General features: G+C 40.6%; 1 protein-coding gene across 3 annotated transcripts; it reads right to left on the bottom strand.

Moving 5' to 3' along the window:
- Nucleotides 1–1,968: 1,968 nt before the first annotated feature.
- On the bottom strand, nt 1,969–20,332 carry MSL3 (MSL complex subunit 3). 3 transcript variants are annotated; one of them, XM_081001343.1, is made up of 13 exons: nt 19,835–20,332; nt 15,758–15,840; nt 15,195–15,290; nt 14,184–14,281; nt 13,222–13,313; nt 12,242–12,364; nt 11,055–11,215; nt 8,849–9,007; nt 8,328–8,590; nt 7,641–7,750; nt 7,019–7,118; nt 5,755–5,839; nt 1,969–3,998 (listed from the first exon to the last, which is right to left on the bottom strand). In XM_081001343.1, exons 1-13 carry the CDS (start codon nt 20,315–20,317, stop codon nt 3,899–3,901), a joined length of 1,953 nt encoding a protein of 650 aa, XP_080857469.1. In that variant the 5' UTR covers nt 20,318–20,332; the 3' UTR covers nt 1,969–3,898. The 3 variants fall into 3 exon arrangements, with proteins under 3 accessions (XP_080857469.1, XP_080857471.1, XP_080857470.1); XM_081001345.1 differs by lacking the exon at nt 19,835–20,332 and adding an exon at nt 19,253–19,712; XM_081001344.1 differs by lacking the exon at nt 19,835–20,332 and adding an exon at nt 19,061–19,245.
- Between the last annotated feature and the right edge of the window lie 2,350 nt (nt 20,333–22,682).

Here is a 22,682-nt window from a genome sequence, read left to right on the forward strand (position 1 = left end):
CAAACTCTGGTCCCCCTTAAAGGATTATGAAGGAAAGTGAATCTCTTTTACTTCCCTCGGGGGCAAACCCCATAGACCTATATGTATCCAATCTGTCAAGCTTAATTCTCTCTTAATCCACATATACATGCACACTCAGTAGATAACTGCTGGTAAGTAAGCACCGAACAAAGCCTAATTCTAATATCTAACCTGTTAAGTAATTGTGTTTAATAATTTGGTTCAACCTTAAATAAATAATCTTGTTCTGTCGGACACCTTTAGCTTGGCTCAGCTACTGTTATAAAGGGGAACTGTACCAAAAAGTGGTTTGTGGCTGCATAATGTAAAATAGGTTCACATTTGCATAATGGCAAGGAATTTTCTAAGCATAAACACTTCATACATAGCAACAATTGGTTGGATTTAAAAGTTACCATATTTTGACGTCAGTATGAATACAGCAGCAGCATCTTAAACTCATCTTCAACAAGCAATGGGACTCCAACACTGTAGCATAATATATCACCCAGTTTCCCACACCAACTTCCAAAGTAGCTTAGCTGGAATGGTTTATAGACCAGCTAACCTAATTGGTGTCAAGAGTTCATCATTACAGCTGCAAAACCAGATTGATGTGTGTCAGGTTGCTTCCCTGTAAATAGTAAAAACGATGTTCTATCTAAGATGGGGTTCTGTTTCACAACTGTTTCATGTTTCAGCCTCAAGAGGTGTCTCTCCCCCCGCCCCCACTCAAAAGCTTGCTGGCTCTTAAGCAGTTAGTGCTTTATCATAATTATAAATGTCTTCTCATTTCTCCCTCAACGCCCGTTGGATGCATTCTGTACTCTAGGATCATCACACAGAAGGAGGAAAGACTAATTGTCAGGTGGAGAAAATAGATGATGGCAGCAGAATTACCAATCTAGGTCTACTCTCACTCACACAAATTGAAGTAGCCTTCTAACAATAGAAGATTAATAGAAGTGGCCAACTTGTTTGTCTAGAAAGGGCATCAGTACATAATTCAGTGATTTTTATCTCAGATACAGGGGTCATCCACACTTCTGCTTCTCCTGTGCCTAGAAAGCACAGGTACAGGAGATTTTCTGCTTGTCCTGTCTCTTTCCCCTGCTTTCCCCTGGAAAACCCAACTGACATTTCCTCCAACTCAGCCATCAAGAGTTGGGTTTCCCTGGGGGAAAGCAGGGGGACATGCGGATGTGTGGACAAGCCTAGTCATGGAAAAAGTTGTGGCTCCTCGTGTGTATTTTTTGCATTTCCTTAGAAATAGTTATAGTGTGATATGAATATAGATAGTAACACAAAGCAGTGCTTTATTTTCTGTACATGTGCATGAGTACATACCTGGGTAAACAAGTATGTAGAATAACTTAATCAGGGGCAGATGAGGCCAGTGAGTTATCAAGGTAATCTGAAGAAAGCCCAAAAAAAGGACTTGGGCTTCCCCTTTAAAGTTATGAGTTTAAAGTTTCTCTACGTAGCAGTAGACCTTTTTCAGTTTTGTGAAATAACATTTCTCATTCAAGAAAATATGCAAAGTATCTATAAATAAATTTTAATTATGCTTCCTTGCATTGTGGTTATAAGAACACATACTCTGGGTTACATGCAAGAAAATGTAAGAAAGAACTGGATATGGACTGGATCTTTTGAGTGAAGTACCCAGAAAACAGGATGGACACAATCCTTTTGAACAGGGCTTTTAACTACCATGCTGCACTAGCAAATTAACAGATACACAAAGCAGTATTTTGGGCTCCCAAATATGCTTTTTTTTTTTTTTTACAGTTTAACAGCAACTACACAGGAATGGTTCACTTTTGGTAATTAAGTAGACGCAGCTCAACAAGGATTAAATAAGACCCCATGGAGGGAAGTGTATAGAAGTCAAAGAGTGTAAGATAAACAATGATAATCGATGTACTAAGATATGTAAAATGCATAAAGGAATAAATAAAGAAATGGTTCACTTCAGCCGTTTTATTTCTATACACTGAATACAACAAAAGACATTTGCCATACAGCTGAACACACAATGGGAGGAATTACGGATCAAGTTTTGCTATTATTCTATATTAACTTATTAATTATTTTAACCATTTTGTACAAACAATATTTACATCAAGGCTATCAAATGCTTTTGTCATTATAAAACTTCAAACTGGAGACCAAAATCATTCAAAGCACCTTAGGACCTATAGTTGGAAAGCAAACCTGTGTGAAACCAATTCATTTATCAAACTCTAGCACCCAAAACAGCAACAGTCCACAAATTAAATGGCCCCGCCATACCTTGCAACCGTTCTACCCGCAGTTGTCTCCTGCCTGCACAAGCCAGCCTATTACAATAGTAGGCCTGCTATCCGCATGGGCATACTGGTATCTCTAACATTCTCTATGTTATCTCAAGAAGCTACAACGCCTAGTAAGCTTTAAGGTGTGAAAGTTTGTCAGTGGAGTTGGAGTCTAAAGCTATTTCCCCTGCAACTTCAAAATTATTAACTGACTAGGCTCACAACCTGGGATTTTGTTTAAGAAAACAGGGTGCAATCATTTGTTAGGGAGAAATCATCTAGGTGAATTATCCCAACATTTGGGAGCAATGACACAAGTGTGAAGTATTTTGGTGCCTGAACCAATTGCTGCTGCTACTACTACAAAATATATTTATGGGCAACTTAGTATTCAGTGAACTCTGTCCCATGGAAATATTAAATTCTTAATTCATAAGTTGAGCTGACCAATACAAAGCCTAATAAAATTAGTGGGGTGTGTGTGTTTTCAAGTAGTGTGGATACAGTATCAGACTACTTAAGTGATCGTGTGAGCCCTTCTTACTTGCCTACTGGCTTTCTTGATTACAGAGACTAAATTAAAGTCTTTTAATTGAGCAAGCTATTTTTGCTGGCATGGGCATATGAGTCTAACTCTAAAGGTTATTTAAGTCTAGTTAGTATATGAAACAAGATCTATTTCATTTATATATCATCACAGTTACCACATTAAGATAACGCCAGCAGGCAACTGTATGTCCAGATCTCTACCTATGTAGCAGCACACATACTCCTAAACTAATCTAAACAAAATCTGCATCTCAAGCTGAACAACCCATATCAGAGGTTCATTTAGCAGCCACTGTTGGTTTTCAGAACTCTTGCCAAAGTAACTGTCACTGGCATTCTTCATTCCCGAGAACAAGTACACCCTGTTCTTAACAATTGCTGACAAAAAAAATAAAAAATCACCAAAGCAATTCAAATTACGTATGGGGTGTATTAATCCAAATCCAAGCTATTCAGGCATTGCCAACACACCTACCGTGGGAAAATGTAAATGCATCCTTAAAAGCAATCCTGGGTTCCTCCTCCCCCCATAACCACAGAAATCTTGAAGCTGAGATCATGCTAACACAACACTTGCTTATTCTTTCTTCTATAAATATCGATTTATGTCAAAATAGCTTCATGTAATGAGTTATAAATTCCAAATGAGAAAAACGTGTACAATAGTCACTCCTAGATTCGCCTTAAATGGAGGTGGTGTTCCGGGAATTCAAGGTGAAGCAAGCTTATGTTAAAGTGGAACGCAGCATGGTTGGTTCTCGTGAAGTCTGTTCTAACGCATCTATTCCTTTTCCTCGCTTTATTGGTATGCAGTTCTATGCATCCGCAGTCAATGCAGAGCTTCTTTTATCTGGAAGTGAAGGTTATCTAGTGCTAGAATGCAATGTCAGCATACCTCTGAAATGAAATGTGATTCTCTTATATCAAAAGAATGACTTAGAGGAACTCCCTTTGTAATATTACAACAATGTATTTTGATTTTTCTCTTGGAGTAGTGAAGTAAAGCAGTAGCCATGGAGTATGTACAGTTGGTTATATCAATATCGACTGCTTCAGTAGATGGCTCGTGGATTTTTTGTACTATAGTAGGCCTCACAGGCAGCGACATAAGATGATTCTGGGAAAAAGTCGTCATGGTATTCTGCCAAAAACCTGGAAAATCAGAATATGTATTAACAGTTCTGTAATTCTTTAACATACCTACATAGTTAATTTTTCAAACATCCAACACTGAATATTACAAAAATCAAATTCCTTAATGGGAGTCACACCTTCAGGATTTTGGAGTCTTTTTGCCACATTTCCAGCGATGATGCTGAAGATCAAAATTAGTCAGTTCACAACTCAAATTTGGTGAGCTTGTAATTCTCTAATGTATTATTTGCTGACTTCAAGTCAAGTATTTTTGTAATTCAGAGACATGTTACAATTTATATTTCCTGTGCAATCTGCATGGTTTCTGAGATTAAGAAGCTAAAGTCTACTATCACTGAACATGCACAGTTATTTGTTGTTGTAACCTTTTGCTTTTTGAATTCCCAAGGACATTAGAATGTCACTTGTAATACACATGAAAAGGTTTTAATTTAACCCTTTGGTGTTCTCCTTGAATCTGCAATATGCTTACAACGAACACTCTTTGCCCTCTCTCTCCTCTGAGGGATCAACAGAGTGCTAGGCTCTCCACAGGACATGGTGCCACCTCCACTGTGTCCTCACGGTTTCTCTCTCAAATCACAAGGATAGAGAGAAGAACAGAAGGTGGGAAATATTGTTTTCAAATAATAAAAAGAGAGTGTACGGAGCTGCCTTCTCTGAGCAGGGAGGATGAAAAACTGGACTGGTAGGTGTGCCAACAGTGAGGTTTGTTCTACACAGCTCTACTTTTTGGCATACGTAGGAGCAGCAATCTCACTTTCATAGGCCACTAAAGCTGCCTCATGCAGAGCCCTTTAATCCATTGACACAGAATGGAAGTGGCAGAAATTCTTCCCAGCCCAACTGGAGATTGCAGGGACTGAGCCAGACATGTGTTCTATGATGGTTTCATGCTGCAGTGCGAGAAATAAAAATAAAGCTCCTTTTTTTTGGAACTGATTTTACGTCATCTCTCAGTTACAGCTTCTGACGATACTATCCTACACTTGTCGACTAAGAAGTAAGCCCACTGGGTCTAATGGGGCTTACTCCCAAGTAACTGGGCAGAGGGTTACAGCCTAAAAATACTCTAGTTTCTCTAACTAAGGCTTAACTGAATATACTTGCAGCCTCTCAGTTATGTATTATAGCTAATGTTGCCTGGCACTGTATTAGCTGCATATTGGTACAGACTAGTGGTCACATATCATTATTGCAAGTTGAATTCCACAGTGCCTACTCCTCCTACAAATAAGACTAGCTGCAAACTCAAATCAGAAAAGTGATCAAGTTAGTATTATACGGCAGAAATGCTAATTCAGTGTTCTATATAATGAACAAATATCAATTCTGAATGGCAACTGTGTGTGCACCGCATAGATGGTAGACCAATCTGAAGCACTGGTGTATCAGGAATGGATGCTAAGGACAGCATTGGACATCATGCAATGCAGGTATAGCGTGATCATGCACATCCTGTTGTGCATCTAAAGCACTCCTCACCAAAGCTCCCACTTCACTTCACAAGTGCAATCAGAGGATACACAAATCAAACAGTGTGTCAGCTTCTTGTTATATAAAACGTTAACAGGAAGCCCTTTGTGAAGGTAGAGTTAACTTCTTGGGCACACCCTCTCACTTTTCTTACAGATTAAGCTAAACAGTCACATAGCACAGGACTCTTCCATTATTAAAATGATTGCTCTTGCAGTTACTAGGTGCCCTTGAACATTTAGACTTAAAGACTTTCTATAATTCACGGTCAAGTTACCTTAGGAACAACTCAAAGTGCTTTACTAATGCCTTTAGGTTTTTGTCAGGAAGGCTCATCTTCCCAAGTATCTCTGGAAGCTTTACTGTAGAAGCAAAATGGGGAAAAAACAATATCATAGTTAATTTTTAATCAGTTTCTATGCAACTGTCTAAAGACAAAAAAAATGTGAATTTTTAAAGTTTAGTTACCGTATTTTTTGCTCTATAAGACGCACCAGACCACAAGACGCACCTAGTTTTTGGAGGAGGAAAACAAGAAAAAAAATATTCTGAATCTCAGAAGCCAGAACAGCAAGAGGGATTGCTGTGCAGTGAAAGCAGCAATCCCTCTTGCTGTTCTGGCTTCTGGGATAGCTGCGCAGCCTGCATTGGCTCCATAAGACGCACACACATTTCCCCTTACTTTTTAGGAGGGAAAAAGTGAGTCTTATAGAGCAAAAAATACGGTAAGTTTCCCACTGCTTAATACAATATTCCATGAGTATAGAATACTCTGGTGGTTTTCTTCCATTTGTAAAGGTATATTGATCCTCAAGGCATACAGAATGGCTTGTGGCTCAGCCTGTAACAGTTTCTGACGAAGATAGTAAATGTGCCCTGCTATGCTGTTCTTCAGAATTCGAAACAACTAGATCAAGTCAAGAGGTGCCTCTAGTTAATTGGACAAGTGATTTTTTTATTATTTGTGGAACAAATAATGTGTTAATAAAAGTACTTAAATCAAATGACAAATATGCTGCAAGGATACGCAGCTCAACTTGATTGCTAAAATAGCTTGTCCTCCAGTTTGGAGCTGTACTACCAGCTTTTCGTAACACTTCAACGAGTGACAGTTCAGGTGCATCTGTAGTGACCCTCAACAAAGCAGCTCCCCAAAATGCATGTGATGCTTAAAACAACAGCCACTGTATCCCATCCTTATTTCTCCCCCAGCACAACAGTTAGTAGAAATGAACTAGCTGGGTTCCCATGTTAGCACCCAGTTTGAACAAACATAATACTAGTTTAACAGGAAGCACTCAGTATTTGAATTCTTGCACCAGGGTCTGAAGATGGAGTAGATAAAGTATATCTGGATATGGGAGAATACCTAAAAGAGAAACTCAAATTCTCTCAAGAGCTCAAATTGCTTATTTGGAAGTGTTACTGTGGAAATCCAATCCAAACTTCACTGGGCCAAAGCGTTATTTACACCCAAGTAACTGTGTATAGGACCTTAGCACTATACATAATCTATTTTCAAAGTGAAAAATGTATTTTACCAAACATGCGTAGCAAATGTTGAGATCCATAAATGTAAGAAGGCGGTGGTGGCTGATCACCTGGGGGATAGCTCTCTGGCATAAGTTTCCATGACAACACCTAAACATAAAATTAGCACATTTAAGAATACATCAAAGCATGGTCCATAATAATATCCCCAAGAGATTATATAGGCCCAGCTCATACATCACAATAAACCATAATTAATGGTTTATCATTAATGTAGATCTCTGTCTCCCTGTGTTCCTCACCTAGCATCAGTGGGAACAACAAATCACAATCCCTGCTTCAACTGACATCTGAACCAGGGATCTCAGCTTGTTTTGCTCAAACAAACCACAATTAGTAATTCAAGAGCAAACCTTGGCTCTATGCTATGTTTTGTTTGGAGAGAAACAAGCCATAAAGTCTGTTTCGACACAATAATCTGGTCTGGAACTCAGAGATTGTGGTTTATTGTTTCCACTCATGCTAGGGAAGCAGCAAAGTGGGAGCCATGTGTACATTTGCAGGTGCAGCTATTCTTTTTCGAAAGAGACTAAGGACAACTTGGGTTCACAGCTAAATTTGGCTCTTTTAACATAATTTAATCTTAGGAACCTGCTAAGACTAAGAGCTTACCTCGTTTAATTCATTGTTTCTTCTGCCTTCAAAACCAGCAAATACTGCCCCACCCTCTTTGCTAGGAGTCAACGTGATGGGTGACGATGACCCACTGTGGACAGGAGTTTCTTCAAAAGAAAAGCAGAGAGCTATATTATTCACTGATGCATCAGGAACAGAACTTTTATTCAAATGAACTTGATGCAACCAAATTAATGCATGATTTATTATTTTTGTTATTTATTAAACTTGTATACTGCCCTTCATCGGAAGATCACAAGGCGGTTCACAACATGAAAATACAAAACGAGAACACAAAATACATAATAAAAACAAGAACAAGAACACACCAATAACCCATCCCATGAACATATTTAAAAGGGCATAGAACATTAATCAGTCAAAGGCTGATTATTCTGGGCTTTATTCTGTTTGACGCAAGTCTATTTAAGCAGAGTGGGTAGTGAAGGCAGTTGAAATTATATGCACCCAAGCTTAAGATACCTGCTACCTACCCAGAGGGAAAGGCTTTGGTGCCACCAGTACCTACGTTTCTTCCACGACTAGTATAACACTCAGCATGCACATGTCAAATGTCCTTCCCTACTTCTTAAAAAGTAACAGATGATAAATAATGTTTACAACAAAATGGTGTCTCCCCCTGCCCCCACTAAATAATTTCTCCACCTTGCTACAACGACATACTCTTTTCAAGGTGCAAAAACAATTTTGGCATTGACGTAGGAGCCTCAATGTTCCGTCGTTTTGGTTGTGGTGAAGAACTGCTTTCCGACAATCTGTCACAGTTGGATGTGTGACGTGTGGAGCGCCTTAGGGACTGCAGTATTTCAGGTTCGGTTTTTCGGCGTTTTGGTGTTACTGACTCTCCCGTCACAGGCTGACTGTCCGTGGACTGGGGAGTCGATGGGTTCAGAAGTGGTGGGCTTGGGGAAAGCTCTTCTTGATTTCTGAAGAAAGAGAAAAATAAAAGTGCAGTAAAGTGTTAAGCACTTACCGATGCAAGTGTATGTTATGCAAAAAAGTATTAGCTATAGTAACTATGTGACTTCCGTGTTTTTCAAAACTACTTTCTTCTACTTGTTCTTAGCCTGCTGGAAACCAATCTCACTATCACAAAAAGCAAGCAAAGGTTAAACGCACTGCAGTTACACCATCTACTTAAAGTATACTCTAGAGAAGAGGAAAAAAAGAAGCACCAAACCTACCTGTTAGTGTTTGCTACACTCTCTTTGATTGGAAGAAAAAATTTGGAGGAAGTCACCTTCTTAAACTGTGCTTGCTCATAGGGATACAGAAGAATCAGAGGAAGAGTGAAGTCGAATGTTATTCTTAGCCCATCCACCATTTCTTTACACAATTCAACACTAGAAAGTTAAGGTTGCAAAAGAAATGCATAAATATTTTCTATAATTAACTAAATATGTATATGTTAACATGTCATAAGGCAGACAATTTTAAGAGAAATTGTAAGTGAATGTACATTTTAAGTTATTTGAACTCTAGGGAACTGCGTGGTCATGGGGCCTTGACACGCAAGAGCACAAAGTCATGAACATTTGCACTTCTTGAGTACAGGTCCACAAATTTTGGAATGCCTTCCTTGATAGCCAGCCAAAATTTGAAGTCACCAAGGTTCTTCCCCTGTGGAGGAATGGATGGGTCTCGCATCACGCCACATGGGAGTGCTTCTGAAGCACACCATGAGACTGAGGAGAATTCCCTTCCCTTTCCCACCCCAAAGCTCTGGAGAAGAGCTGGATTCATCGATGTTTCACTGTGTTTATGAACTGGCCAGAGCTTCTCTAAGCTATCACAAGCCCCAGGCTGGAAGCTGGGGATTGTATCTCTGAAGTTTTGCAGAAGAAGCTGAGTGATCTTCTACTCCTCGCCCACTGACTGAGCTGCACAGGGATGATGCTGACAATAGAAAGTCAGATTCACAGAAAGTCAATTCCCCATTAAACAGAGTAGCCAACATACATTGTAGAAACAACTGTGTCACATTATCACAAGTATAAAGGGTGTGAAAGTATATGAAGCAAGCAAGGACAAAGATACAACACTGTAACTGAACCAAACCCAACACTTTGTCAGGTGAAAATATTCTTTACGCAGTGTGGGAAGAAAATAGCAGGCTGTTTGGGGAAGCCAGAAATCTAAGGTCTAGGAAGGTGAAATTATGAAAAGAGGGCTCAGAAAAATGGTTGCTGAAGGAAGGGGAAGAGTAGATCATATGCTGAGAATAAACAGACTTGAGGGAAAGGGGTGACGGCAGGGGAAGTCAAAGTAGGACTGGAAAAAACTCACATAGATCTTAGGGACAGGATGAGTTATGTACTGCTGGCAGGCAGAGAGGTGAGGTCATTTGAGGCGAGCAGTGAGCTTAGAAGGTTTTGGAAACAACTTAAAACTTATTGTTTGAGTTTAGAATTTGGACTACTAGCATGAAACATCTGTTTTGATATTATCTTTCTTCTTGCAAGAGATGTATCTGGTGAGGGAAAGTGCATTTAGATATTATGACTTGGTAAACAACCAAATCAACAAACACGCAAAACACCACACACCCTTTAAATAACACAGTGAAGATTTAAACCCTCTGCTACATCTTCACTCTGCTTACTATCTTAACTATACAAGATGACTTTATATAAACATAAATGACATACAGAAAAGGCTCTATATGTACCTGGTGTTTCCTGAGAGCTGCCATTTAGGGAACCTTAAATTTTGGAGATTATGCTCAGGGACAGAAAATGAGGTTGATACTAAAAGGACTGCCAAACGTATCTCTATTTAAAAACCAATTGCCTTTTACTTCCAAGACAAAACGCGCCCAAACCAATTCCTTAAGTTGTATCTACATTACCCCCACTAGGAAGGTAATTTTAACAGCTCCTACAATGGCCTTTACAGCTCAACGAGATCCATCTTCATATTGCATTTTCAAGCATTATGATTTGCTTGTGTCAGCTAACCTTTCACTTTATCCTCAGAATGACAGAGTTCGTTTACAGCAAGTGAGCACATACCGCTTTGAAAACTTATGCCTTCATTTCAAGCACGATACTTTAGATACAGTGGTGCCCCGCAAGACGAATGCCTCGCAAGACGAAAAACTCGCTAGATGAAAGAGTTTTCCGTTTTTTGAGTCGTTCCGCAAGACGAATTTCCCTATGGGCTTGCTTCGCAAGACGAAACGTCTTGCGAGTTCTTGCGAGTTTGTTTCCTTTTTCTTAAAGCTGCAAAGCCGCTAAGCCGTTAATAGCCGCTAAGCCATTAATAGCCGCTAAGCCGCTAATAGCCGTGCTTCGCAAGATGAAAAAACCGCAAGACGAAGAGACTCGCAGAACGGATTAATTTCGTCTTGCGAGGCACCACTGTACATAAAACAAAAAAGTGCTTACTTACTTCTTTTCTGGTGGGATATAGTGCAGATTCAAGTTGGTGTGTGAAGACATCTGATGGTGCCGTGATCTTTCATTGGCTGAAAAAGCTGCATTGATGGCAAAATGCTTCACGTACGATTCCAAGATGGTTATTATATTTGTCTGACATGGCAGTTTCACCAGCTAGATGAATCAATCAATGGCCAAATTGAAGCAAATATTTATGCAACAACATAATAAAAGTTCATGACATCTGAGATCTGCTTACCACCATTCTTTTGAAATACACATTTAAATAGACAAGCCTGAACTCAGAAAAATAAAGTGTACAAGAAAAACTTGCATCCAGCTTTCTCTGTTTGGAGAGTAAAGCAGCCATAGAAATTCCAGTAGCACCAGCTACCTACTGTACACCAATAAAACCTATACTCATTTTACTTATATGTGCCAGGGCGCTGTGGGTTAAACCACAGAGCCTAGGACTTGCCGATCAGAAGGTCAGTGGTTTGAATCCCCGCGACGGGGTGAGCTCCCGTTGCTCGGTCCCTGCTCCTGCCAACCTAGCAGTTCGAAAGCACGTCAAAGTGCAAGTAGATAAATAGGTACCGCTCTGGCGGGAAGGTAAATGGCGTTTCTGTGCGCTGCTCTGGTTCGCCAGAAGCGGCTTAGTCATGTGGCCACATGACCTGGAAGCTGTATGCCGGCTCCCTCGGCCAATAAAGCGAAATGAGCACCGCAACCCCAGAGTCGGTCATGACTGGACCTAACGGTCAGGGGTCCCTTTACCTTTTTTACATATACCCCAGCACATAATTTGAATCCATTGGTTTGGGTCCTGCTGTCTGAAGCAACAGAAAACAAGCTTGTTCCATTTTCCATGTGACAGCCCTTCTGATACTTGAAGATGGCTATCATATTGCCTCTCAGAGCTCCAGAGCTTAGCAGCACAAAACGTACTTTCCTTAGGCTATAACCTCCCTCTGGGATAGCATGGAAGAAGTGGTCAGAAATAATACTCTTGCAGAATTCGGGTTATTTTTAAAATTACTCCTTCTGCATTATAAATTAGCTATCCATCATCAATCCAGAACTCTTTCACTAGCTTCCCTAGAGCTTATGAAACAAACAACTAAAATGGTTCAGTCTTCTGAATACAAGAATTTGATATAAGTGCTTTCAAACATCTTCATTTGATTAAGTTATTCATACCCGTTTTCTCCTATTAATATAGTAACAATCTTCTTCAAGCTTTTTTTTCAAGATTTCAGGAATTTCAATGTTTATTGCTCTTTCTTCCATGTCCCGTTTAGTATGAGTCTCTTGCTCTTCTTTCTGTACAAATACATATAAGATTTTTAAAAGTCTTTTCATACATTGTACCGGTAAATTACATAGAGAGAAACATTGGAATTATTTATAACATACGAACCAGGACTGATGCTAGTAGCTAGCTAAAGTTAATCATAACCAACTTATGTCCACTAATTACTCCACATATGACTTAGCTGCATCACCCACTTAAAACAACTGCGCAGTAACATTTTTTTTTTGCATAGAAATGTTAATGTCATTTATAACATTTTTTTAAAAATGTAACATCACTCATTATTTTGAGAGCAAGTCACATTACATTTAGGTTGTACTTTGAAACAATACGCCTCCATGATCAGTGCGAAAAACAATTCTGGAGTTATATGGTATACTACAAAAATGGGAAACTGGATCCAAACAATGGGCCAGATCCTGATGTTCTCCAACCCTCATGAGTCACTTTTACAGATGGATGGAACCACCCACTTCTCAGCCACCTGACATCAGATTTGATTTTTTCCTTTCTGGACTGGCTTGAATTCAATGCGGCAGGAATCAGCTCCCGAGTGGAGCTCCCAGGTCCCATTGGAGCTTGCTTGGATATTAGCAATTTGTGAAATATTAAGTGGTATATATTTAATGGGCATAGCTTGGGAAGAACTAGGTTCATGTGTCCAAGGTTACCATCACTGGTCTGCCGAGATATACCAGTGAAAAAAATCATAGGGTATATAGTACTATGTTTTTACATTGTATGCAAACATTAAGCTAATCTTTTGCGAGTAAGACACTTGGTACCCAGAAAATTCTGATTGTTGCCCATGAAGTATTTTATGGCGTATATTTATTTGTTGGTCAAGATAGCTGTATTGGCATACCATTTCTATTTTTTCATCCACGTCACTTTCTTCACTCTTTATTTCTTCATCTGTGCCTTCATCACTGTCATCAGAAGAAGAACTACTTATAGCTGTATAAGAAAAAATGAGTTACCTTTGACATTTAGCACACTTACCCACTCACTTCATTTGACAAAAGGAGATGTACCGGTAATCCTCAAGCTAGATTTATCTGCCTATTTAAAAACTTTATCAATCTTCCTTTTAACTAATTAAACACATTTAAACACATCACAAACTGTGTTTTATATAATCGACTTTTATTTTGTTCTGTGTATATCACAATGTTTTTTGTTGCTATGGCCGATGGCTGATGCAAATAAAGTTTCATTCATTCATCACAAAATGTGGAAGGTTTCTTAATATCAGTGAAAAATAACTTTAATTGGGAAACTCCTTAGTACAATGCTTCAGTAATTGGAAATTTACAGAAAATAAATTGGTTTCACAAGGAACAATAAGTTGGACATTACCCAACAGAGATTCTGAAGAGTTCTAATTGCTGAAGTGTCAGAACAAGCAGAATGTATGGTAAACCTTCCTAATTACCACTACCAGTGTTGAAAAGCTTAAATATTTGATGTGCTTTTAAGGCTACGGTTCCATTCCAATCCCAAATATGTTCATTTCCAAACCTGAACTCAGAAGTATTGCCAAATTCCTTACAGGTGAATGTAGTTTTTAGAAGGACATACACTATCATCAACAAAAAGCAATTCAAACCAATAATAGTGTAAGTTTTCCTGTACATAAGACTTACATGTGAAGTTTAACTGATAGTAAAGCTGCACCTTCTGTTTTCCACCTCCTTTCCCTTATTAGCTTAAGGCTGTAAGCTTCTTAGGACTAGAGATCAATCTTTTTGTGCTGATAAAGTTGATATATAAATACTTAAAATAGACAGTTCAATCATAAGCAGAGAAAACAGACACCAAACTTACATTTTTCACTGCTTTTATCATTCTCTTCAGCAGGAAGGATCTTCAATACAGAATCAACACCAGGCAGTCTGCAACGCCCTTTCTTTCCTTTTCTTCTCCTAAAAGAAATTTAAGAAAGCCTACCATTCAACCTAGCATTTTGTTGTTTTACTTAAAGCAGTAAGAGTACAAAAATACCATACAAACATAAATCTTCAGGATATGCCTGTGTTTTGCCATTCCCCTGAACATGAACGGATTCAAAGACATAGGTACTGACGCATATATAGTGCTAACTATAGGTTGTTGCTACACAAAAAAGCTTTGGCAAGTTATTATTATTATCATATGCTTCCTCCTTTCCTGGTGTGCTGCAATCCCCTCCCTTGCTGGCAGTAAACCATAGTTTACTCATTCACCCAAACCGGTTAACTATGATTAGTGCTTGCCATGTAAAGCAGAAGCTATGATTTGATCCTGGAGTTTCAATTCTAGTTTTTTAAGGACTACTGCAGCAATGGGTTGAGAGAAGACTGAGACTGGTTTGCTGGTGCCTTTTCTCACTACCAAGGAGAATAGCAAGCTATAAAAGCAGTAGCTCCCGCTATTGCTGGGGGATGGGGTCCTTCACCTATATAGCTACGCGGCTTCTCTCATGAAAACAAAAGGTATTGCTTAAAAAAATTAGCTATAGCTAAATAAATCACAAAAGAGGGGCAGAATTAATAAAAAAGCATAGGGCAAAGCACTAATAAGCCTGTCACCCATCACAACTGTTCTGACTACTAGGGATAGGACGTTTTAAGAATTTTAGCTTTTGGAGCTTTTTTTCCTTTTAAGAATTCCCAATGAGAACAGATGGACTTCCACCAAATGTGCTAAAAAGAGTTTAGTGAAAAGCTTAGTAAAAAAAATCACCTGGAAGTACAGAATAGCTACATCTACCTCAGCAGGTATAAAGTCACAATTGTATGTAAAAGGAGTATGCATTTAACAGATATTACTATGGTGCAAACTTTGTTTGATCCTTACATGCGAGCCACAGCTTTCCTTGCCAATCTACGTTGTAATCTGCGGTTTTCATCAGAGTCACGAAGAACATGATCTTCAGCTGCCCATCTGTCCCAACTGAGTATTAAAAAAAAAAAAGCATGAGAATATAAGATTACAGTAGTACAGTAGGAAGTAGTATTTGAAACAATACATATGATTTCAGGTCAGTTCATAATTAAAAGGCTAATTGGGATTTAGTTAATGTTGGTTTTTAGTTTGATAGCCAAGTTAGTGAGATCATGCATACATTTTTTGTATGAGTGGATGCACAAAATATTGCACAAAGCAGTTAAGTTGGCACGCCTCCGCTTACACTGATGGCAGGTCCTCACAATCTGGCCATGGACATTGTTATTCAGGAGCAAGTCCAATTTTAGTGACATTTATTTCAAGATAAGCATGATTAAAACTGCTGACTGACTTTCAGGAGGGCATTACAGGTACCAATCCCTGCAAAGGTGTGATTATTTGACATTTTATTTATTCGTGAATTATTAAAAGAACTTGCAGCACTATGCACAATGCACTAAATACATCCTCACCTTCGGTTCCAACCATTAAAATGGATCAGATATTCAGGAATCTTTCTTCCTTTCTCATCCTTTCCAATAACAATGTCAACAATCTGAAATTATAAACATTTGTGCATTATTATATAAACATGGGAAGAGATTCTACAGGTTCGTACTTCAGACCAAGAGAATTAGTTTCATTTCCAAGTAAGCTTGTTTATTTTGAAGGCTTACACACAATATCATATGTGAAAGCAATAGTACTGCTGTCTCAGAAAGGAGTTGGGGAACCAAGCCAAGAATACCACCCAGAGACAATACATTTAGTGTCTGAGAATGTGTAGGGAATTGTTGAGCGGCTCTCTTTTCAAATGCATTATTTGTTTTGAGGATGGAGCACCAGTTGCTATTTGTCACAACACTTCAGAGACTGGATTTCTAGCCCATACTAAGAAAGGAACTTGTGCTGTATTCAAATCCTGCAGAAGAAACCGCAGACACCTGCACTTAGGAACTGCAGTTTTTGCCGAGGGAGTAGGCAGAATGTAACTGGTGAGTGTAGCCAGTGGTGCTGCTACATACAATATGAGGAAACCCTGGGCTGGACATCATCTGGGAGCCCTATGCCACTGTAGTCTGTCTCTCACCTGCACCATCCTGGCCACTCTGCTTCTTCCCCCACTTCCCACTGAACTGAGTAAAAACAAAGCAAACACCTTGACATTGTTTCACACCTTTGTACTTTTCCAGCCTTAACAGTACAATTCAAAACATGCCATTGAGTTTAATGGGTCTTGCTCCCAGGAAAATGGGAATAGAAGATGGTAGCTTTATTAATAACCAGTATTGCCAGACATTGTTTGAAACGCCCATTGTTCTAGGTGCATTTTGTGACAGGGAATTTCATTAGTGCGAGCAGTTTCTGAGCTCTGGGCGCAGTACTGCACCTAAGATTTCAGATTAAAACTGCAGAGTGGAAAGAAAAGAGGGCCTTTTTCTGCCTCTGTATGTCCAGCTACTCTCTGATGACTGGAGAAGAGACCCTCTTAAGAATATTAGGAGAGTGGGCAGGGGAAGGACTAGACCATGTGAAAAATGAACGTAATATTTTAGCTGCAGTTCATTCATTTTCAGCTTTGTATTATTGTTATTTTTAAAAAGCATGCCTAGACATTCTGTTAAACCTAGGTTTAAGGTGCCATTTAGCTCCTAGCTTTCATATCTCAGTTTCTAACACTGTTACCAGATCTATGAAACTTGTGCCAGGGATGTTTTGAAAATAGGGCTGTGATGGGCAAAACATTTGCAGATCAAAGTCAATCAGGCACTTGTCATAAACAGAGGAGAGAAGACTGAGTGAGGAAACCAATGCAGAAAAGAGGAAGAACCTGATTGTGCATACTGTGGCTGTTTGCTTCTGCACCACCGTGTGCTGAAACTCTTCTCCATCATCACTTCCTATGGGAGCTGTCAAACCCCCCCACACTCCACACTACCCTCGTCCTGGTGCTCCCCCCCACCCCACCCCCATCAGGTGTCATCAAGAATTGACCCTCCTTTCCTTTAATCAGAACTTATTTTTCTTTTCCTTTTTTTTACAACAAAGAAATAATCTTCTCCCTTTCTGATACACCATCTGGCAAGCTGGGATGAGGGAAACTGCCCAGCCTGCTGTCACCCCCGACTCACCAGATAGCACACAATGGTGTGCTGTTCAGACAAGTGATGGAGTCTGCTCACACCTTTTAAAAAATAAATTAAAAAGAAAACAACCCTGCTTTTCCCGACACCAGCTTGGCAAGGGGGTGGGGGTGTTTGTGTAAAGAAATAATAGCAAGGTAAATGCTAGTTTCACTCTGCTCCCCCCCCCCCATCCCCTTACCAGGTGGCATCATGTAGGGCAATAGTTTCTCTGTCCTGTTGTAGCTGCAGTGAAACTCCTGAGCTGACTCTAGCTATATTCACCTGCTACCATCTTTGTTTTCCAGGGTGCCTGAACTAGACGCACTCTGGGAAACAAAGGTGGTGACAGGTGCAGCTAGCTTGGCAGGCGTTTTGCTGAACAGTGTGCCTGCTACTGAAGATCCATTTTAAAAAGCAAATGAATTCCATTCAAAAGCCACAAAACAGGGGAAAGAATACCACCACAACAATATGCAGGGTTAAGTATACTAAAGCCCTTTGATTTCAAGGACTTAGATGTGACGAACTCTGCATAAGATTAGGCTGCAGAGTATAAAAGCAATATAACAGTTTTTCCAGTTATTTCCTTTGCAGTTCCCTATAGAGTTTATGGCTACAATCCTAAGCACACGAGTCTACATATCTTTCACCAAGGCTCACTTCCAACTAAATACAGTATACACAAAATTTGTCTGCATAATCTGGTTTGGACTAACAGGAATTGGAAGGATCTGGTGTACATACCAGGGATTTGCCGTCAATGTATTCAGTATTAAGCTGCAGTCCTGAGCTATTTTGCAATATAATTTTCAAGCATTTGAAATGGTTTCAAATGTGCTTGAGATTACAGCCAAATATATTGTTTTCAGACCTACACCTCAAAGAAACCTCTCATAAACTGCTAGGTAGAAGGCAAAGAATTATCCTACCAGTTTGTTTCAATATATAGATTACCTTAAATGTTTTATACAAGCCTCATTTATAGCTTATAAATATTACTATAAAACAAAGTATTTTTTTTTAAAAAAAAGCAGTTCTCATTCACTATAAACAAGATTATTTATGCTATGCCCTTTTATTAAAGGTCTTTGATTTTCAATGCATGGGGAGGGTGTAGAAAGTCCGTATTGAATACGTATACAACAAATCCAACCATGCTAAAAAGTTGGTAGTGCCTTCATTGTCCAAACTTGGGTCCAGTTCAAACATTACAAAATGCATGAGGCAGTTTTGTTTTTCTGCCTGAACACCCAAGTACCACACTCTGGTTAGCTGCAAAGGGTCATGCTGTCCAGTGCCTCTGCAGTCAGTGAATAAACTGAACTTGAATTACATGCCAATTACTACATAGAAGCGATTTCCACATGTGGCTTTTAAGAATATGTAACACTTGGATAAATATTACTTCCAAGTAAATTAGCATGGAAGTGAAATATTTGTTTCTAGTGTTGCCAAAATAAACCAGCTTTCTTATAGGAAGCCCACAGCTAAGTAGTCATTGGGAAGGCCTTTCTCTCCTATGGAGAACAATGGAATTGGCCTTGCTGTACAGAAAAGGCACAACTGCAGCCTTCTATATAACCTTTGCAGCAGCTTGAGCTGATTATATTCGGTGAACAGACCAGGCCATAAAATGCAATCTCCGTTTACCTGGGAATAAGCCCCGCTGAACTCGGTATGGCTTACTTCTAAGCTGATATGGTTAGGGTTGTTCTACAGCTACAGAATAGAGCCAGCCCGTAGTAAACAGGGTGGTCTGTATTGTCTTTTAAGAAGTGGGGACAATTTTCCCACATTCCCTGCACCTGATCCGAGAAATCTCCAGGCGCTGGTAAGACCCACTTCTTCCCTCAAGAGAACACGGGCAGCCAACTTGGCACGCGGTTACCCCACAGACACGTGTGTCAAGTTGTCCCTTAAAAGGACAGCCCCTGGTAACCAGGTAACCTATACTAGAAAAGCGTCAAAATAAGACGAAGAGACTGGGGTGGGGGGGGAGAGCAGGAGGACTGGCGCCTATTTTGCGTTGTCTCCTTTCTCGTTCAACGGTATGTGCAATGGAGCAAAATAAAATAATATATGCCCCAATAATATGTTTCCCTTTAGCTGGGTCCAAGCGAGGTGGAGGAGCCCAAGGAAGCTGCTTTGCTCCTAAGCCCCTCTCTTCCCTCAAATGGCTGTGGGGCGAGGGTGAGTTGCGGGGTTGGGGGGCAGCCAAACAGAGCTGGGCTCCCCCGCCACCCAGAGGGGAAAGGAAACAGCTGCAACACCCGGAAGCGCCACCGAAGAAAGAGGCCGCCGCTTCCGTTACTGGGCGGCTTGCTAGGAGGAGGGGGGTACCGCGCGCGCGCGCACGGGAAGGGGGGGGCGAGACGGCTAGGCGCGCGTGCCCGCCCTCCCTCCCGGCGGAGGAATCCTCCTCACCTTGGCATCATAGAGCACCTTCGCCTTGGTCGGGTCCGGCTCGAAGCAGAGAACTCTCTCGCCTTTGCGGAATTTAAATTTCATTCCCCGCGAGGTCATTTGTTCATCATGGCGAAAGGGAAGACTCAGCCACGCCTCGCGGCAGAAGGGCGGAGGGAAAGGCAGGCAGGCAGGCAGGCGGCTCGGCTGAGCCCGCCTCCTCCTCGTCTTCTTCTTCTTCTTCTTCTCCTCCTCCTCCTCCTCCTTCTCCGCGCTGAAAAACAGTCCGCGAGCGAAGAAAGAACGCGCGAGAACAGCAGCAGCAAAGCAGCTGGGCGCCCTCCCGAGCAAGTGCACACGGTTGCAATGCTTCGTTTCGCTAGTCATGTGGGTGGGATGTGCTAGAAGGACGGGAGTGATGCTACCGCTGCCGCTGCTATTCGCGCGAAGAGCCAGGAACAAATCTCCGCTCAGCCATGGAGCCCGCTGGACCACCTCATGCATCAGAACTGTGGTGCAGAAACCATAACGTTCATACCTACCCTCCCAACATTTCTCCGATGAAAATAGGGACGTCCTATTCCATAATACTAATAGTCCATTTTATTATTTATACCCCAGCCACTCCGGGCAGCTTCCAACATACATAAAAACAAAATACTAAACATTTTTAACGTTTAATATTCAGGTGTCTTCTAACAGTTTCTTATGGCTCAGGGGATGCATAGCTCTCCCAACATTTCTCCTATGAAAATTGGGACGTCCGAAGCAAATGCGGGACATTCCGGGATCAAATCAGAAATCGGATAGCTTCTGTAAATCTGGGACTTCCTGGAAAATAGGGACACTTGGAGGGTCTGTATATACCTTGCCTTGAGCTCCTTGGAGAAAAGGCGGGGGTGGGGAGCCAAAATAGATAAACCATAATGAATACATACATCATACATTCTGGTTTTCAGTGTGAAGTGGGCTAGCTGCCCTAACTCTAGTTCTGCCCTTAGAGCTGCCAAAATGGATCCAAATTCTCCCATTTGTAAACATGTATTGAAATTGTATGCTTTGCTCAATGCACGGCTTGGTAAAAAAGGCCACCTGTTTATTCAGCTGTTCTCCAGTGTCATGGACAGGCTGGATACAGAGGCACCAGCTGGGGAACCTCCTCAGAGCCCAGGAAGTGGTCACAGGGAGAAGGGGGAGCAGACTGAGAGAAAGAGATGTCAGAAAGTGAAGAGGTAACAGGGTTTAGTGAGCAGGAAGAGTCTGTGGCAGACAGAAGTGCAGAAGCAGGGGATGAGGGGGCCCCAGAGGCAGAGATGAGTCAGGCTGCTGAAGGAGCCAAGGGGTCTCCCCCTTCTCCTGCTCTCCCCCTGTCTCCCAGAAGCAGGGGAGGCATGAAAAGGGCAGAACAATTGGCCGCATGCAGGTGCAGTCTCTGTTTGCTTGGAAAAAGCCCTGGAGAGGAGGAGATTTAGGCAGATGTGGGAAGGAAGGGGTCTTCAGCTTCCGCAGCTGCCTCATGGGGCAAGACCTACTGAGAAGAATTCCTGTGCTCATTAGGCCTGGCTCCTCTGAGCTGGCCTGGTTTCTATTAATAAAGAGTTAATTTCACGTACTCCATGTGATTTATAGCTGGCATCCAGTTTTGCTTGCCCAAAGCTTAAGTGGTGATTAGACTATGCCTGGTCTTTATTGAACATTTGTTCTGGTTTGTTATGGGTCACCCTACATTCATCCTAATTTGCTTGTGTGTGCTTACATGTCTTCCAGTTAATTCTTCGTTCATTGTTGCAATTTTCAACACATTTCCACCTCACTTTCCAAATCACAAAAAGTCCAGTTTTTAAAACGCTATTTGATTGCACCTCCAAGATAGAAAGCTATTAGCCTAATATTTGCTGTGCTGACCAGAAGTGGTTTATTGCAGCTCAGCCCAGTAGTACTAAGTGATATGAGAAACCAATAAAAAACTTGCTCGTTATAACTCTTTATTCAGGACTAGTGCTTAATCTGAACCATTTTTAGATGGAATATCTCTTTTAGAAATCTGTTTCTGTGGAGTGCTGTGGTTTGAAACCTGACTGGCTATGTACCTGCCCTTTATTCTGTTTTTTGCTCTGGACAAAGGCCTTTTAGCGTGACCTGAAATACATACTTGTCTCTGACCCTTCTAGCTAATCATTTTTCAGCTTAATTCCTCAGGGGTTTAACAGGCAGTATATCAAAACTTTTATTTTCAATCAAGACTTTTAAGTGATTCATTGCTGCTGTTTTAGGCTTCTACTGTTTTATGATTCAAGATCTTAGTCATGTTTAATTATTTTGCTGCAGCTCTTCTGTTTCACTATTAGGCTTTTACTGTTAGTTGGTTAATTATTTTATATCTGTCACCTTGACTACCTTGGCAGAAAGGTGAATAATATGTTAAATATAGCCTCAAGCTTCAGATACCAGTTTCTCTTACTTGCATCTTTAAAAACACATACACACACTTGTGGTTATAAGAATTGTCTAGCCATTGAGGACTCCTATTCCCGCACAACTTGTGGAATACAAATAAAATTGTTATTGTTATCTTCAAGGGCAAGCTTTCTGCTGGCAAGTAGGAGCTACTTGAGTCTAGTGTACAACTACTAGATATGACTGACTGACTAGCCTAACTCCTGAAGCCTTTCCACAGTGACCCACCAAATACTGACTCTGTGAAACTGAATTAAATCTCCAATCCATTTTTGCTCCTGCTTTCCATGTGGGAGAGACAACTTCTGTCCTTTGCTAGTCTTAATTCCTATTTATTCTTCCTATATTGCTGCATATCAAATTTTGATAACTGCTTTTGCCTCTTGGCTTTCTCAATTTCATTGAAACTTTT

This window comes from Podarcis pityusensis (assembly GCF_964106645.2).
Source record: "Podarcis pityusensis genome assembly, chromosome: 4".
Classification (NCBI taxonomy): domain Eukaryota; kingdom Metazoa; phylum Chordata; class Lepidosauria; order Squamata; family Lacertidae; genus Podarcis; species Podarcis pityusensis.

Coding starts and splice junctions, on each gene's coding strand:
- MSL3 (XM_081001343.1), bottom strand. CDS start 20,317: ATGCATGAGGTGGTCCAGCGGGCTCCATGGCTGAGCGGAGATTTGTTC. Junction 11,216..12,241: donor ATATTAATAGGAGAAAACGG/GTATGAATAACT, acceptor TGATTCATCTAG/CTGGTGAAACTGCCATGTCA. Junction 7,119..7,640: donor GAAACAATGAATTAAACGAG/GTAAGCTCTTAG, acceptor TTTTATGTTTAG/GTGTTGTCATGGAAACTTAT.